This window comes from Mus caroli, unplaced genomic scaffold, assembly GCF_978045245.1.
Source record: "Mus caroli unplaced genomic scaffold, Mus_caroli_1 scaffold_12, whole genome shotgun sequence".
NCBI classification, from domain to species: Eukaryota; Metazoa; Chordata; class Mammalia; order Rodentia; family Muridae; genus Mus; species Mus caroli.
In genome coordinates, this window is record NW_028227267.1 from 61,874,089 (window position 1) to 61,892,675 (window position 18,587).

The 18,587-nt window shown below is 43.8% G+C and overlaps 1 protein-coding gene across 2 annotated transcripts in view; it reads left to right on the forward strand.

Moving 5' to 3' along the window:
* The window catches only part of Nuggc (nuclear GTPase, germinal center associated), a 65,987-nt gene extending 54,005 nt beyond the window's left edge, over positions 1 to 11,982 (forward strand). For both annotated transcript variants that reach the window (XM_085828991.1, XM_021182542.2), the window contains 6 exons: positions 2,393 to 2,550; positions 3,813 to 3,951; positions 5,063 to 5,171; positions 5,680 to 5,816; positions 8,841 to 8,931; positions 11,837 to 11,982. In XM_085828991.1, coding sequence (XP_085685117.1) covers positions 2,393 to 2,550; positions 3,813 to 3,951; positions 5,063 to 5,171; positions 5,680 to 5,816; positions 8,841 to 8,931; positions 11,837 to 11,982 — 780 coding nt within the window. The remainder of the gene's footprint in view (positions 1 to 2,392; positions 2,551 to 3,812; positions 3,952 to 5,062; positions 5,172 to 5,679; positions 5,817 to 8,840; positions 8,932 to 11,836) is intronic.
* Positions 11,983 to 18,587: the final 6,605 nt, after the last annotated feature.

The following is an 18,587-nucleotide window of genomic DNA, read 5'->3' on the forward strand; positions in this document are numbered from 1 at the left end:
CGTGTGGCAGGGCCGTGAGCCTCTTATGTGAAGAGGCCTCAGCAAACAATGCCAACTTGTGACCCTGAACTTCCATCACCCAGCTGTGGTAAAAAGCCAGCATAGTGTGCGAGCTAGGACCCTTGGAAACATCTCCTCCTGCCTCATTTAAAGAACTCTAACACCAATCGAACTTGACTAGCCCCAGGAAAAGCCCTGGACCAGAAGTGGTAGCCAAACCATCCTCAAAGGAGAGATGATAGGTGCTTATTCTTGTTGTAAGTCCTCTACTTTGCTACACTCAGGCATTCTGTTTCCTAGTGAGGATTTCTATTTTTTTTTTTTTTTTTTTTTTTTTTTTTTTTTTTTTTGTAGAATAAGCTGGGTCATAAAAGGTGACTGACCAAGTAGCGCTAGCAAATAAAGCCATGGAGAAGAGGCACCTCCTTGAGACAGATTGCTTGAGGAAGAGGAGGTTGCCAGCCATCTGTAGACCTCAGCAATAATCCACCCCACCACAGCTCCCTCCATCAGCCCTTCAGTGACTTATTTCTCTGTGAGGTGCACCAAGCTGATAAACTATGTTCCTTTGTGGTCAAAAACTAGGGCAGACACACACCATCCCTGTCTCTTATTTAACATGGGGAAATAACCCAATGTTCTAAAACTAAGGGCGTTTCTAAAGTGAGTACTCTGAAACTGTATGAGTTAACTGCATGCATTATCTTTCCTGTGGCTGTGAAGCAAGTTAATGGAGGAGATGTTTGTCTTGGCTCACGGTTTAGAGGGCACAGTCCACAACGGGAAGGAAGGGGTGGAGCTAGCACATTTCTTTTGATGATGGCGATGGGAACTTGTAGCATGACTTTTTCACACCGTGATGGATCGGGAACCAGAAGCAGATATCACTTTGGAGTGATCTACTTTTGTTAGCTCGGCTATATGTCTGAGAGGCTATACAAGCTCCTCAGACAACATTGCCTGCTGGAGGCCAGGTGCTCAAACCATGAGTCTGTTAGGACTCTGCACATGCAAAGAATGGCACATGGTGACTAAAACACTTCTGAAATATATTTGATATTATACCATATAATACTTTGTATTATATCAAACTGTGTAGCTATTCTCTCAAAATAAATCACTGTTTAGGGCTGGTGAGATGGCTCAGTGGGTAAGAGCACCTGACTGCTCTTCCGAAGGTCCAGAGTTCAAATCCCAGCAACCACATGGTGGCTCACAACCATCCGTAACGAGATCTGGTGCCCTCTTCTGGAGTGTTCTGGAGTGTCTGAAGACAGCTACAGTGTACTTACATATAATAAATAAATAAATCTTTAAAAAAAAATCATTGTTTAAAGCTCATGCTGTCCTCTACTGAACTTTTAGCAAACAGACTTTGATTGTCTGTTATTAATCACTATCTAGATAAAATTGGTTAGTATTTCTTATATCTCTAACCACATACTAAATATTTCTTCCTTTGATGTCTGGACTTTTATTAACCTGGGTAAAATACCAAAGATACATAAATTCAATTGTATTTCATTCAATAGTCAACAAAATTTGTACTCTTCCTTGGTGATTTCAAGACGTATACTTACTGTGAGTCAGCAGTTCATTTTCTTTTCCATTTGTGCCATAATTGCTCATTAAACAATTAGCTGTCAATCACTATTTGAATCACTATAAGATGCAGACATAAAGATGGGTGAGATGCTGGGACTGAGCTCAACAAGCAAATTAGAGGCTAACATTAGAGACTGGCACATTAGAGACTGGCAGGGAAGGAGACTGCAAATCGAAGTTTGTCTGGAAAGGTGAATTGGTGTTATTGGTGACAAAATACCTGGTAATGTAAGGAAGGGCTTCGTTTGACTCACAGTTTGAGGGTACAGGCCATCGTGGTAGGAAAGGCATGGCTGCAGGAGTGTGAGGCAGCTGGTCACATTGAGTCTACAGCCAAGCAGAGAGAGGGGGGATGCTGGTGCCTTGCTTGCCCTCTCCCTTGTGTTCATTCTGGGACCACAGTTGATAGAATGATGTCATCCACATTTAGTGCTGGTCTTCTTCCTCAGTTAACTCAATCTAGACTTATATTAAGCATGCCCAGAGTTTTGTATCCTTAGTAATTCCAGATTCTATCCAACCGACAGTCAGTATTACTCATCACAGAGTTTGTGATTGACATGAGCCTGAGACCCTTTGAAAGCCCAAGCAGGAGCTTCCAGTCAACCTAGAGATGTATTCATGATTAGTCAATGGATTAAGGACATGTTTAAAGACCAAGGTGTCTCTATCTCCACCCCATAATTCTTAGTAATGAATAACCTTTGACCCATGACAATGAAAATTCAACCCTATGGCTTTCTAGTTAATGCCCACTGACTTGCTAATTCATTGTTTCATTGTCTAGAGGAGCAGAGGAAACCAAGGTTTTCACCAGACCCTGAAAGCAGTTTGCCTGAAAAATGGGGTGTATGCCTCCAGAACTCTGGCCAGAATTGACCTGAATGAAGCCCTGTCTCAGCCTATCTATGACCAGATCGACCCTGTATTTGGAGGCATTTTTAGGTAAAGAATTTTTCATCTTGCTCTCTCATTAATACACATCTGCGGGACATCAAGCCAGAGTCTTGGATTTAGGAATTTATTTTTTTTGGCTCAGGAAGTGTAAAGAGTAGCTGGTTATTTGAGACAGAAAGCTTAGCTTCTGGCAAAACACAAAAGCCATCTTGGTTTGGTTTACTTAAAATTTTCCCATGGTGACCTGGGGTACACATGGAGAGGTTTCTTCCAGACTAATATTATGATTGCCATTATTTTTCAAATATCTCCTCCGTGCAGCAGGGGATTCGTTTTCTTAGGGACCTGAGCCCTGAGACAGGGTATTTTGATTGGAGAGTGTGGAATAAAATAAGCACAAGGCTTTCAGAACTTTCCCTGAAGTGTGAAAAGAAAAAGTGGCCCCAGGAGGATGCTGTCTGATTCTGGTGTGTGCATGCTAATGAACGAGTTGTGGGCAGGGCCCCTTCCCCATGCCCGTGCATTCCTAGACCTTTAACTCTTCCCTCCATCAACAGAAAGATGCTCTCCAAATCTGCAGTACATCAGCCTGTCGCCAAGCATCCTGCCTCTGTCCCTACCAGTCTTTAAATGTTCAGTCATGCCATACCATCTCCTAGCCCACCCCGTCACAGAGACATGGAACAGCATTCAGAATCAGTACACAACCTACCTCTGCCATGCTAACAGGCATGTGTTTGCATTGTCAAATGCTTCCTGAGTGCTACAGAGTGGCTTTGGTCCTTTACACAAGAACAAGCAAACCGTGAAGAACTGTGAGAGACTTTTCTAGGGTTACCAGATCATGGAAAAAACTCCTTGAGGATTCAAAGTCCAGGCTCTCTTCTCTAGCCTGCTGCTTCTCCATTCTCAGATATTCTGAAGGGGATAACCTCTTCTTTCCACTCCCTTTCATCTCCTCTCCCACCCTGAAGGCTCAGCTCCTACCCTCCCTGACGCATGCACTGGCTATTGACAGTGACTTCTGAGGCAAGCCTGGCCTTTACCTCTTACTAGTTGTGTGATCTCTTGCATTCCAGCCATCCCCTCCGCACCCCAATGTTCTCATCTGTGTCAGAGACACCATCACACTGACTACAGCACACTGGCCTTGAACAGCCCAGTGTCTGGCACACTATGGGGATCCGATGACTGTTACCTTGCTTCAGCTTCTTTTTAAAGCAATAGAGGACATCAGCCTGCCTCATGCTCACCTGTCTGCACAGTCACCACCATGGTCACTTAACCTGCTATACCACTTTCTTCCATAGGGATGGGAAGCCCACTGCCCCTGCTCTGATGCAGCACATAGATGCTTTCAAGCATTCCCTGGAGGAGAGGATGGCAGAAGTTGGGGTTAGAAGTGGCTGGAAACAAGATGGATACAAGAGAAGCTTCCTGATCCAGGAGGTATGATCCTCAGAGGGGATGGAGAGGAAGGATGAGTCATGGCAGGATAGGAATAGAAGAGGTCCTAAAGCCACCATGGAGGCAGAGGACACTGAGACCAGCTTTGTTCCATGGAGAAGCAATGAATAGGAGCACCTGAGGCAGTGAAGTGGACTCAGACCCCAAAATATTCACAGAATACTTAAATGTATAAAAATGTGCATCCCATAATAAGATGGTCATTTACCTCTCCATCATTTCTGCCAATTTTATGAAGGAGCCAAAGGAGGGAAGCTTACAGAAATCATCCTTTATCATTACTACTATATCATCATCATCACCACCACCATCATCACCACCACCATCACCATCACCGTTGCCATTACTATTAACATGATTATTATTTTAGGTAGTTTGCTAGTGTTGACAACTCCAGGCTCCTGTCTGTGATTCACTTTCTTCCAGGCCTAACTGGAATCACATGTCTATGCTAGGAATTACGCTGGTGACCCTGGTCTCTCAATGAGGCTTCCTAGGTCTGTGCTCTAGTTAGGATGCACTCACTGGGTTTGTAGGGTCTAGGTACTGTGGGGCTCCTTAGGGAATAACGATCCTCTGGTTAGAGTCCTTGCCCATGGGGAGCTGGCAGATGGGATGTGACACGTGGGTGGCTGTATGAATTACTCTTCCCCATCAAATCCCGACAAAGGCAAATTAAGGAAGGAAGGGTTTATCTTGGCTCACAGTTTGAGGGTACAGTCCATCATCACTAAGGGGAAGCTGTGGAGATGGCTACTCACATTACACCCAGGAAGCAGCGGGTGCTGAATATGGGTGCTAACCTTGCTTTCTTTTTTTGGTGTCATCTGGGACTCCACTCGGTGGAGTGGCAGTCCCCACATTTGATACGTGATTTATAGAGCTCAGCTAGTCTGATCGATATGATCCCTAACAGACATGCACAGAGGCCTCTTTCCTTCATTATTCTAGATCTGGTCAAGTCGACAATATTTGTCATCACAACAGCCAAGCCTAATGTGAGGCAGGGGGATGGGTGGCGCGCAGACAGGCACACCCGAGTGCTTCTGTCAGAGCATCCATCCCAAATCCTTGTGTTAACATGGTTTCTCAGATAAGCGCCATCCTGGGAGGCCTGGAGAGCCACATCCTCCGGAGGAAAAGGAAGATCTACGAGTCTATCACCAGCTCCATCCAAAATGACCTGAAGCCGTGCTATGAAGGTGGCTCCCAGGGAGGCACTTCCTCTTCCTGGGTTTCTGGAACCCTCCCGTTTTCTATTAGCTTGCTGCTCTGCTGGCTTCTTTATAAGAATCCACCTCTCCAATCAACTTCTGGTGACATTCTCAACCTACATGTTGAAACGACTGCAGGGCGCAGGGAAAGGAACCGAGGGACCTCGTTGTCTACATGTTGCCTGGGCTGTAGCTTAGGACAGAGTTTTTACCTGTGCCTTCTTTAATTGCTCAGGGGTCAACTCTCAGGACCCTTCTTGAGCTGGGGAGTGATTTTTTGTAACCTGCTTGATTCAGTCAGTCCTTAGGTTTTCTGAATTATAGTTGATCTAAATCTTGGGTTTCATTATTTTACATGATAGGTGTATGTGTATGTACATGTGCATTTCTGCTTGCTTGCTTGCCCGGTTTTTCTTCTGATACCATAGATTTCTGACCAAGTCGTGGCTGTTATGTGATTGTAACTATCTTCTATTATTTTTTTTTTTCTGGTCAGAGGCAGCTCAGATCACTGGCAAGAAAGCATGCGAGAGAATGAAGGATGTCATCCGGAGAGGGGTAGAGCGGCAGGTGGCTGAAGGCTTGTTTGAGAGGGCTCAAGAGAGGATGTGGCACCAGTTTCGACAGCTGAAGGTATTCTACATCTTCGGGGGGAGGGTAGGTCCAGCCCTGGGGAAGGGAAGTGGGGAGCACAGGACAGATGGTAGACAGCTGGGCCCAGTAGAGCTGGATGCCATTTGCACCGGACCTAGCATATGGCCACATGGCTCAACATTCCTTCCTCCCTGCCACCAAGCACTGGACTGTAGAAATACATCACCTTCTGCTCTTTCCTGTGTCATTCCTCTCTGCAAAGCCATCCATAGAGCAGGGGTCGTAAGAGTTAGGTGGGTGCATTTGCGTGCGTTTACTCACGAATCCCCAGCAAGTCTGTGAGGTGGGTGTTGTTGTTGTATCCTTTCTATGCATAAACAAAACCAGGCAGAAGGAATGAGTCAAAGTCAAGAGGTGGCACAGCACTGAGAGGCAGATACATACAGAGAGACTTAATGGTACCAGCATCTCCAACAGTAGCATAATCTGAGGCTATATTTGATATCTATATATCGATATAGATATAGATATAGATATAGATATAGATATAGATATAGATATAGATATAGATATAGATATAGATATAGATATAGATATAGATATAGATATGAAATAAGGGAGATGGCTCAGCTCCATATACTTTTTTTTTTTTTTTTTTGGTTTTTTGAGACAGGGTTTCTCTGTGTACCTGGAACTCACTCTGTAGACCAGGCTGTCCTCGAACTCAGAAATCTGCCCTGCCTCTGCCTCCCAAGTGCTGGGATTAAAGGCGTGCACCACCACCACCCGGCTCCATATAATTTTGATAAGCAAATGTCAGAATATGACCATAGCTCAGTGGGTAGTAGGACCTGGCACAGATTCAAGTTTGAGTCTTGTTTCTGCAATGGTTCCTAAAAGTTCTCTTGGACCTAAGTGTATGTGGGCACTTTTGTCTTGGTTTTAGGTCTCTTAGCTTGCTACCTTCTCCCTCCAGAGTGATAGAAAACCTTCGTCTTAGTCCAATTAGCCCCTCCCTGGCCATATGAGACTCCCAAGGCTTCTGTCACTGTTCAGGTTTGACTGATCTCTGTCCCGCTCACCAGAGGAAGCATCAGGCTAACTCTTCACTAACCACCCTGAGTGAGACATTGGATCCTGTTTCTTCCTGACCCTGCCCACTCTAGGCTTAGAAACCCCCAGTCTCTGTTGTGTAAAGCATGGAGCTTTCTTGCTAGGTGAGAGCTGTCTTGCGTATGAGAGCTGTTTGAGTCCAGTCAGTTAACATGGTATCACAGTCCAGAAACACATGTGGGAAACTGACCAAGCTCCACAGAACCAATCTCCACTGAGTATGTAGGAATTGGTTCATAAGGTGTTCGATGAAACAGCGCCACCAAAAGGGACTAATACACTATCCATGCACACATGTGCATGAAAGAAAGAAAGAAAGAAAGAAAGAAAGAAAGAAAGAAAGAAAGAAAGAAAGAAAGAAAGAAAGAAAGAAAGGAAGGAAGGAAGGAAGGAAGGAAGGAAGGAAGGAAGGAAGGAAGGAAGGGAGGGAGGGAGGGAGGGAGGGAGGGAGGGAGGGAGGGAGGGATTATACAGGGAAGGGTAGCTTGGGGAAAGCCAACCTGGCCCCTGGGCTGAAGAATTTAGGGTAGGGGAGAAGTATGCCAGCCAGGAGGGCCCTTGGAGCATTGCCAATAGATACTGACTCAGGACTCAGGCTGTAGAGGACTGAAGGATTCAGGAAGAATCTGGCATCCAGGTCCACTTTGGTATGTTAAAGAGACACTTCAGCCATTTGTCCAAGGTTTGAAACCCAACAGCGTGTAGCTTAATGTACAGAAATGTACAGAGATAATAATGAGTAAGAGCATCATGTGTTCCCATCCCCCGATCTTTTTCAAAACCAAGAATGCTAGTCAACCTTTAATTATTTAAATATTTTTATTCTACATAATGAACGGAATTTTGTTTTATACACATTCAATGTGAGAAGAGCTCCTATTTTTAAAAACTGACCTCTGGGCTGATGAGATGGCTCAGTAAGTAGAGCCGCTTGCTGCCAAACCTGGTGACCTGAGTTCAATCCCTAGGACCTACATAGTAAGAGGAGAGAACTGACTCCTGCAAGCTGTCTTCCAATTCCATCTGTGTGTCGTAGCATGTACCACTGACCTCTGTAAACTAGTTAGCTAGCTAGCTAACAAATTAACTAAAAATAAAAGTAGGTAGATTCCTTTATAATGTTCTTACAAGTTGAAGGGCAAAATACTATCTAATGACTGAATTGATAAATCATTCTGATAAATTGATTAGTTGGGCGGCTTGCAGCTTTGTCTCCAGTCTGTAATGAGATGACTGCATGTGATTTTAGGAGCTACAGCTCTCCCAGTCTTTGATCTTACAGACAAGGATGCTGAGGGCCACTGAGCTTAATTTACTGCTCAAGGTAGGGGCCCTTGTCCCAGCATTGAAAAAGAAGTATAAGGTCAGGAAGCAAGGAGATCTAGGCTCAGAACTAGAGCACACTATGGTGCAGAAAAGAGTCTTTGCCACTGGGAAACAAGAAACAGAATTGGGAAGAAACTTGTCCTAGGTACTCAAAGGGTTGAGAGTAGCAAGAACACATTTCTCGGGTCTTAGGGAAGAAGAATCAGTCCTGTCAAGCAAGGTATGCTGCTTGGAGCACTGCTGATAGACACCAACTCAGGACTCATGCAGTAGAGGACTGTGGGTGATGCTGCTGCATCTCGTCCTTAGCTCCAGTTTCAGTTGGCCAACCTTCAGAAGATAGCCTGCTATACATCCGCATAGGCAGGAAAAGAGCTGCAGAGGCAGGTGGGAGCCAGAGGGAATGCTGTCCTGCTGTCCTGCTGTCCTGCTGTCCTGCTGTCCTGCTGACAAACCCTCTGGGGTCATCAGTACACTCCCAAGTGCTTCTTCTTTAGACCTGACTTTATTCCTGACTTTATTCCTAGGTCATCTCCATCTGAAGGACCGAGTGAGGTTCATTTTATATGACTCACTTTCCCTTAGGTTCTCTATCCTAACTGATCTGATGTTCTTGTCATGTAGCATGGAATCACTGAGAAGGTCAAGGGCAGCATCACTACCATGTTAACCCTTGCTGCACCCCAGGGAGATGGACTCTGCAAGGAGCTTGCAGGTAAACAGCTTTACTAAACTGTTAAATGAAGGGCAACTCTTGTGGTAACCTCTGGTTGAATGTAAAGATATCAAGGTGGGGCTGGAGAAGTAGTTCAGGAGTTAAGAGCACTGGCTGCTTTCCCAGAGGACCTGGGTACAACCACAGCATCTGCATGGTGGCTCACATATACCAGTATCTCTAGTCTCAGGAGATCTGATGTCCTCTTTTTGATGCTCATAGTACTGCCTGTGCATAGTACACACACAAATATGCAGGCAAAACACATATGCCTAAAAAAAATACATAATGAAAATTTTAAAACACCATCAGGGTGAGACTGTTTAGGCCAAGTTATGCAGACGATGGTTATAACTGTCACACTCCACACAACAAAGACAAGTACTACGACTTGATGGGCGCCATCTTGTGTAATTCTCCTAAGCCCTCTGAGATACTAGGTGGTGCTCCATCTTTTAGATGCAGCCTAGGTTATGCTCACTCCTGGTTTCCATGGCTGGCAACCCACCATCCCATCTCCACAACCCCTTCTTCCAAGTTTCTATCTCTTTCGAGAGGATTCCTTCTCCTGGTGATAGAGGGAAAGAGTCTGCTGATGTACCAGACCCCTGGGGATGTGACTTTGTCCTCATTCCCTGCCCACAGCTGCATTGAGCTACCTTGTATAAATTAAAGATAGTGATGGAGGCGGGGCAGAGCGGTTGGATAATAGAGAAATTTCTAGCAAAAATTCACCTGTTCTTAGGCTCAGCATCCTGGGAATCTAAAGATTTGCCCCTTCAGCATCTCATGTGTGCACAAAATGGCACAGACAAAGCCAGGAGAGCAGCTCCATTCAGTCTCACAGAGCAAGACATCACAAACCTCTGTGAGCACAACACAGGCTATGGTAGGCATGTGGCTAGTAGGTGATGGGATGGGGCACCCCAGCCCTGGACACAGGCGTGTGAAGCAGTCTCCAGCTCATGTTGGAAAGAGGAAGAAAGTAGCCTGAGAGAGCATGTGCAGCATACAGCCTTTTGTAAAAGGAGTCTCCATGGGGACTTGATTTATATGGTCACTGTATCTGTGACCTTTAAGGAAATCATGCCCGCTGAAAGTCTTCCAACCCTCCAGGCCTGATCTAAATTCTACCTGTGTGGGTGCCTTTCCCCTACCAACCCCAAGTGTACATCATGAGGGAAGACTGTGACGGATACCAAGGTTATGTGAGGACCAAATGGGACGCTGTGCATTCGGGTATTGTCTGGTTTGTCAGAGAGGAACCTCCCAGACTAGAAAGCATGACTCCCCCACCACCACCCCACCCCCCACACACACTTAGCAATAGATTTAAGTCAACTTCAAGGGGCTCCCAGGAGAGAGACAGGTAATAGCAAGTCAGTGAGTAGAATCCGTGGTAAAGCAGGGGCCTGAGGAATGTCTCATCAGGAATGACACTTAAGTGACACCTGAGGGGAGGGTCTGCTCTAGCAGCAGGTGTTTATTGTTGCAGCTGAGAAGCAGAGATGTTCAGGGCTGGTCCAGGGGAGGCTGTGTCAGCCTGAGGTCTAAAGGGCAGCTTTGCATGAAGGGTAAGGGGGACTGAGGAGCAGAGAGGAAGAAGGCCTTGTAAACACCATCAAGGCAGAAACCTTGGGTTCTAACTCACCTCTGGCTCATTGGTTCCATAGCAGGCCAGGCTCAGGCAGGCTCAGGCAGGCTCATCCAGGCCACCACCTGGAACGTGGCGAGCGAGCTAACGATGGCTGGAGCCAGACCCAATAATCACAAGTGTCTACCCTGTGAACTAAGTTGGTCAGGGTTCTCTAGAAAAACAGAACGCGAAGGATTTATGTGGCTATGGAAAGGGCTGCGTTTGAAGAATTGGTCTACTCTGTTGTGGAAGTCATGTGTGTTGAGCATTTAATGGAAGAGGATGGCAGGCTGGCGACTCTGAGAAGAGCTTCAGTCGGAGTCCAGAGTCGCTCTCTGCAGAACCGTGGGCTGACGGCGCATGTGAAGGCCGGGCTACCAGAGGATCTTGTCTCTTATTCTGAGGGAGGGCAGCTTTCAACTGATGGCATGCCACATTAAGGAAATTATATAGTTGAGTGTGATAGTACATGTGGGCAATCCCTGCACTGGGGAGGCTGAGGCTGGAGGATTGCCTGGACTGTCTCAAAACAAAAACTAACCAAACAAATCAAAATCAAAATCAAAACCAAATCAAAACTATAAAACAGGCACCAAGTTAACCACAGTGAGGATCTAATCAGAATACAGTTGGAAAATGAAAATCTGAGATACCAAGAGAGCAAAGCAAGTTTGTGGGGAATGGAGGTTGGCCTAGGATGGGGGTCTGAGGGATGGAGAGCTTCCTTGGGGGTGATGTGGGCAGATCCTCCTGTCCCTCCTGTTTTATGTCTCCTTTCACGAGACTCTGAAGAGGCCTAAGTGACGACTGCAAAGGCTCCCAAGGGTTTTTGCTTTACAAATTTATTTTTAATGTTTGTGTGTGTGCACGTGCGTGTGTGTATGTGTGCGAGTGTGTGCATAAGTACAGGTGTCCTGGGAGACAAGAGGGATGGAATTCCCCTGGAGGTTTTGTTCTGCGAAGTGTGGATGCTAGAAGTGGAATTTGGACCTTCTGTAAGAGCAGTCAGCCCTTTTAACCACTAAGCCAGCTCTCCAGCCTCCTAGGGCTTTTAAAGGGGTAGGCTCCTTTTAAGAGTGATCTTCCCACACCACCCCACCTCTGCCCCAGCCATGCTGAGATAAATCCTCAAATAACTACCTGGCTTGACTGTATCATTTGCAAAACAAGGGGATAGGGTAATCTGATTGTTCTAGGCTTGCTGAGGGCTTCATCATGAGGGATTCTGGAGAAGGCATTGACTGTGCATTTATGTCTGCTTCTCTGTAGATATCCGGAGTGAACAGAAGGAGATGGAAAAACTCCACAGAAGTCTGAGGGAGGTTGCCGAGAACGCACAACTGCGGAGGGGCATGCAAGAGTTCCTCCTGCGAATGTCCCCCAGCAAAGCAGGCCCCCATGGAACAAAACTTTAGTTTGGGGAAGAGGGGCTTACGTCTAAAGAGATGAAAATAGGCCTGGAGCCAAATAATCAGAATTATTGCTATTTTTTTGAAACAAAATAAAAAACATTCCTCCTCATTTGGACTTTCTATATAAAATGAAACTGCTACATCATTATTTCTGGTATCATTTTCTTTTATAGCCAAAATCAAAAAATAAACAAAAACAAACAAATACACAAAAATCCCCTGTTATCCTGAGTGAACTCTTAAGCTCTAAGGCAGGAACTTTATACATCACTGAAGACAAACATATACACCTCCAAGCTTACATGTCAAATAGAAAGCTACAAAGTTCAGCCTCAGATGCCAGGCTCTATTTCCCACTTACCTAGTGATGAAAGAGACAATGCTTACTTTTGAGAAAGAGACAGTGCTGCCCCCTGCAAATAAACCTGAGACCAAGGTATTAGTTACCTTACTGTGGGTGCTAATCAATACACTGGAACAAGTAACTGAAGGGAGGAAGGGCTTATGTTGTTCCAGAGTTAAAGGGTCCAATCCATCATGGCAGGGAACACATGGCCAAAGGAGTGCAAGGCCCTGCTCTCATCACCTGTAGTCAAAGAGCAGAGAGATGAACACTGGATCTTGGTTCTCCTCTATACAGAAGTCAATTGGACCCCTTATGTGTGCTTTCTGACTAGTACTTTAAAGAAACTACCACTTCACATAGACAGCTGCACAACTGGAATATAGGTAAGTGTTTTAACAGCTATTTTAACTTATCAGTGGGTTAATCCTCTGATTCTACAGTCTTGAAGAATGGTAGTTTATTTGAAAAGAAGAAAAAAAGAAAACGTGTTTTATTTTTTATGTATATAGGCATTTTGTCTGCATGAATATTATATATTGAAAGACTCCGAGAGGGGCCCCTCGCTCAGGCCTCAGGACAATAGCGGACCCCCAAGAACTCACGAGAGACCGAGCTTGTTGCAAACCACACGAGGCTTTATTCGGGGAAAGCCAGAGCTCTGGGGACGACTCATATCCCACGCAGGGGTAGAGGAGTCGACCTTGAGGGGAAAGAGGTCCCAGTTTTTATAGGCCCTGGGGGGGGGGGGGGAAGGAGAAGGAGGGAGTAGGGGACTTCCAGATCTAAACAATGTCTATTCTCAAAAAATGGGTATGGGAGGGGTACAAGGAAAGAGTCTGGAGCAGGTGTAGCAACTCAGGATTGGCCCGGCTGTGGTTGCTGGGGAGATTTTCTGACTCTTTCCCAGCAACCAATATCACAAACACCTGGCAATGGGCTTCATCAGTGGGCACACACATGGGTTCAAGGAACGGTCAAAACATTGGCAGACACACGGGTTCAAGGAGTGGCCAGAGCATTGTGCACCTCTATTTTTCTAAATCAGTAAAGCTAGTTCTGCTAACAATGAAATCTATCTTGCCAATTCCAGGGCTTCTGTGACCTTTTACATTCTGTCAGGATCTTTCAATATATGTGCACCACGGGTGTGCCTGGTGCCTATGGAGGTTAGAAGGGGGCATTGCATCATCTAGAATCAGAATCCAGATGACTGTGAGCCATCATTTGGGAGTGGGAATCAAACCTGGGTCCTATTCAAGAGCAGCCAGTCCTCTTAGCTATATCCTCACCACCCAAGAATGGTGCTTTCTTAAAGGCTGGTTGCTGTGTAGGAGCTGAAACCAAGTCATTAAACTTTGTTTTCAAATTCTGTTACAGAAAAATGCCAGGAGCCATCTTAGGGAAGCTAAAAACTAGTAGGTGATCTTCCTAAAATGTAAGCCATGATGGATTTTCTTTTCCTGGAAAGGCCAAAGAGATTACATTTGAGGAAAGACTGTTGCTATTAGTATGCTTTTCCTGGTGTGTGTGTGTGTGTGTGTGTGTGTGTGTGTATATATATATATATATATATATATATATATATATATATATATATATAACAGTTAGCCCACTCTTTTGAGCAGATTTCTGCAGAACAATGAAGATGAACTGTTTTGTAGTGATGCTATATAGACAAATAGATGATTTCTTAATTCTTAATGATGATTCTATAAGAATTTCTAAAGTTGATGTTAGGTGGCCAAGCAAGCAGGTGCCTGACACTGCTGTCCTATGGGAAGGTGTAAAATTTCGATTAGAAAAATGCAAGGAGGCTGGTCGTGGTGGCACACACCTTAAATCCCAGCACTCAGGATAGAGAGACCGGCAGATCTGGAGTTTCAGGCTAGTTAAAACTACGTAGTAAGACCCTGCCTCAAAAACAAACAAACGAGCAAGAAGAAGACGAAAAAGGAGGAGGAAGAGAACTAAGAAAAAGCTTTCTGATCAAGGTGTGGCTGAGACTGGAGAGCATGGGAAATATCCAGGATATGTGGCTTCAAAGACGGCCAACTCTGGGACAAATTGTTACTCTTGCTATCCTCCTGCTCTGGATCAAGGACAGACTGAAGAAAACCTGGGTTTTGCTTCATTATCTTTCTACACAGGACACCCCTTCTGCCTGCCCGGTCCCTCAGAAGACTCCCGGGAATCACCTCTCTATTCAGCTGCTTGCTGGTGAAAAGGTCAGCTTAGGAACTTTGGGAAGGTCATGAAACACTTGCCCCTCCCGAAGGGAGAGGCTAATTAACATTTCTCAGACCACAGGGCGGGAACTGACCTGTGGGTGGGGACACGTTCCTCAGGACAGACTGTTGTCCACCTTCAGACAAGGGAAGTCCTTGTCACCTCATTCTCTAAAGACCACTCAATTTAAAGGGTGCACTGTTCCGCCAATCATATTGTGCCTAGTTGCTGATGCTCTATTCTGTCCCTGAAAGCCATATAAAAACTTGCCAACTGGGTCCTGGGGGTTGCTGCCTCTTGTTCGGGTCTGGGTTGACCCCAGTGCACTGGAACAATAAATTCCTCTTGCTTTTTGCATCTAAAAAAAAAAAAAGAATTCCTAAAGTTATACTAGTAATTAGTAAGCCCTTTATAATAGGCCTGCTATTAAGTCCTCTCTGATATTAAAATTGAATTGAGAACTCTGCCAGTCTTCAAGTGTCATGAGTTAATTGTTTCTAAGATAGAAAGCAGGCATTTGCAAATTAGAACATATCAAGAGGTTATAAAACAATTAACCCAAGGTCATAAAGAGAGAACTAATGATTTATTGTAGTACAAGGACAGAAGATAAAATATTGACAGGGCTTATCTATACAAAACTTCAGTAATAATTTAGTTATGGTCGTTTACTCTCCATGAACCTGTAGAGCTAGTGACAGATAATGAATGTCTCCTCTTAACGGACACATATGTAAACATCTCTGTTGTAAACTTTTTATTCACGTTGTGATTTGAATTTATGTGTAAACTCATGCTGAATTTTTTACCATGTGATCATATATTCTTGCTGAGGTCAAAGGGGGTGAGGGTGGGGAGAAAATGTTTAGAAATCAGGGGAAAACCTAGAAGAACTTAGAAATAAAGATTAAAATCACTTTTCATGGCATCCCTTTTTCTTCCTGCAACTTTATAACTACAGCTGGGAGTTAGAGCCTCATAGTTCTTGAGAAGATAAGAACAAAGGTTACTCTACTTAATCTCCTGCTGTTTTAGGATGAGGTGCTAAATGTCAGAGACTGCGATTTTCTGGCCTCAGAGGAACTTAGACAGGCAGGTCAGCTACCACTGCAAAGTAACTTAGACTTAAGACAGGTAAATGGTTTTTTTGGTTTGTTTGTTTGTTTGTTTTTGGTTTTTCGAGACAGGGTTTCTCTGTGTAGCCCTGGCTGTCCTGGAACTCACCCTGTAGACCAGGCTGGCCTCGAACTCAGAAGTCCGCCTGCCTCTGCCTCCCAAGTGCTGGGATTAAAGGCATGTGCCACCATGCCTGGCTAGGTAAATGTTTTATTATTAAATAGTAACCTTAAATATCTTGAAAGACCTAGTCTTGCCCCAACAGATGCTCTTACCCCTTGGCTACCTTCAAGAGAGACCAGAACCACTGCAGGAGCAGGGTTCCAGCAGTAATGTCTAACACACATACACACACACACACACACACACACACACACACACACACATGCATACCCAAAGCAGGCCTTTTGTCTTCTGTCATTTAAAAATTCTCCTGCCTCAGCTCCTAAGTTCTGGAACTTCATGTTGCAGCACCACATCTGGCTTGCCTTATACTGAAAATGCATCTTTAAAAACCAGGGCATGATTTAATACTATAAGGTGTTTTGAAAATACTTGTTCAGGTTAAGCAGATATCCTAAGTGTTGACACCTCTCATCACACGTACCACAAACTCATATTTCTTAACACCTTCAGCAGTGTCATCAGGAAAGGCCTGAAGTAATTAGAAGCTGTGGACAACAATTCAATACATTTTTTTGTTCTCCCCTAAAGCTCATCTCCTCATCAACCACAGATAATGATAACTGTTTGAGGTAAAAGGTTCATTTTCAAGAGATTATCCACTCTATAATCACATATAACCAACCAATTTATTCATCACTTCGAGTAAAAATGGACTTCATAAAAACAATATCAGAGCCGGGCGGTGGTGGCGCACGCCTTTAATCCCAGCACTTGGGAGGCAGAGGCAGGCGGATTTCTGAGTTCAAGGCCAGCCTGGTCTACAGGGTGAGTTCCAGGACAGCCAGAGCTACACAGAGAAACCCTGTCTCAAAAAACCAAACCAAACCAACCAACCAACCAACCAACCAACCAACCAACCAAAAAACAATATCAGGTTCAGTTTGACATTCAGTCCCAGGAGTGCTTTTCTCTGAAGAAGCAGAAATGCCTCACCTGTGTTACATTTTGCTACACAGAGAAATAAAAAGACACCTGCTTACAGGTCAATGATTTACATTGATCAGAACGTTTGTCTTGGCTTCATTATCTTTTCTCGAAGTCTAAGTCTCTTTCAGCCCCAGCCTGCCTTCCAGAAATACCCGGTTCATGTAGGCCACGGGCCAGCTTACAACAGCTAGTAAGGTATAGGCATGTCTACCATCTTTTTCTTGTACACCTCTGATGAAAATGTTAGTCTGGAAAAAGGACAAATGGTTCCTCTCTGATCCTTTGTTTTTACTTTTGCATGTTGCAAGTATAGTCAGATTATATTATATACAGTAACATAATACAACAATTATATAAGATTATTTGAAGGCAGAGTATGATAAGTTAGAGACTTATAGTATATAAAACCTAAAGCAACCATGAGGAAAATAAAAGAGTAATATATCTAGTAAGCTATTAAAGGAAGTAAACAGAAATTATAAGATGTTCAAAAAGCACAGCAAATGTTGGGTGATAGAGAAAAAGAACAAATGTCACAAGGAAAGAAAAAGTAACCAAATGGTAGAATTAAAACCTAATTATATAGATAATCACATTAAATGTAAATGGCATAAAACATTTATTTAGTGGCAGAGACTGTTAGATAAATTTTAAAAATGTTGTCTATAAGAAATCCACTTCAATGTAAAGATGTAAATAAGTTAAAAGTTAAAATATCAAGATTTTTTAAAAATTACAAGTACATAGTAGTAAAATCTGAAATTAGCTTGTAGTCACTGTTTTGAATGTAGTTTGGGGTTACTGCCCTGGTTACTATTAAGGTTGTTATTAATATCAAACCAGTGAATTTAAGGAGAGGAATATTATTAGGCATAAAAAGGTTTATTGCATAGTGATGAAATGGGTAACCTGTCAAGAGGACATAAATATCCCAGTTACATCGCTAATAAATCTTCAAAATACAGAAAGCACAACTTGCTAGAACTAAAAAGCAAAATGGCCAAACCCACAGTTATAGTTGGAAATTTCAACACCCCCCTCTTGATAACTGGCAGAATAAGTGGAGAAGGACATCAAGAACATGGGAGGCTTGAACAACTTGTCACTCAGCTTTGTCGAAGTAAGACATAAAACACGGTGTTCCACATCAAAGTGCACATCTCCTTCTAATAGACATGGATCATTGCTAATACATACCATCCATGGAGTGATAATATAAATCTCAGAAAAATTTAAAGAGTGGAAGGCATGTAAAATATACTCTTGGACCCCAGTAAAAAAATTAGAAATCAATAACAGAAATCTGCAAAGTCTCCAAATGTTTTAGAAACTAAATAATATACTTTTCAATAGTCCACAGGCCAAGTAAAGCTTGTGGAATAATCTTAGGCTTATCTCTTTCTTCTCCAAACCTTAGTTCTACTCAATTAAAATGACTTCATGGTATCAGAAGCCAAGGATAACTCTAGCCAAAACTTTCAAATTGTAGCCGGGCACTGGCATTGGGGGGTGTTATCTACTAAAAAAAGCAACAAGCAGCTATCAGCCACAAGGTTGTATCCTCTAGCAGAGTGGAACAAACAGGAAGATATGGGATGAGTTTCAAGTCCTGTCAAGAAACTACAGACATAAATCTAAGAGAATTTCAGACTGATTTGACAAAAGAAAGAGGGCCTTAAAAATTAAGTGGATCAAGAAGATTTTGAAATAGGGACAGGGGAGTCAGGATATGGGTGGCTGGCTTAAAAGGTTAATATCATATTTCTTAGTCTAAAATCTCCTCTGGTAAAGGGTGACTGGCTAACAG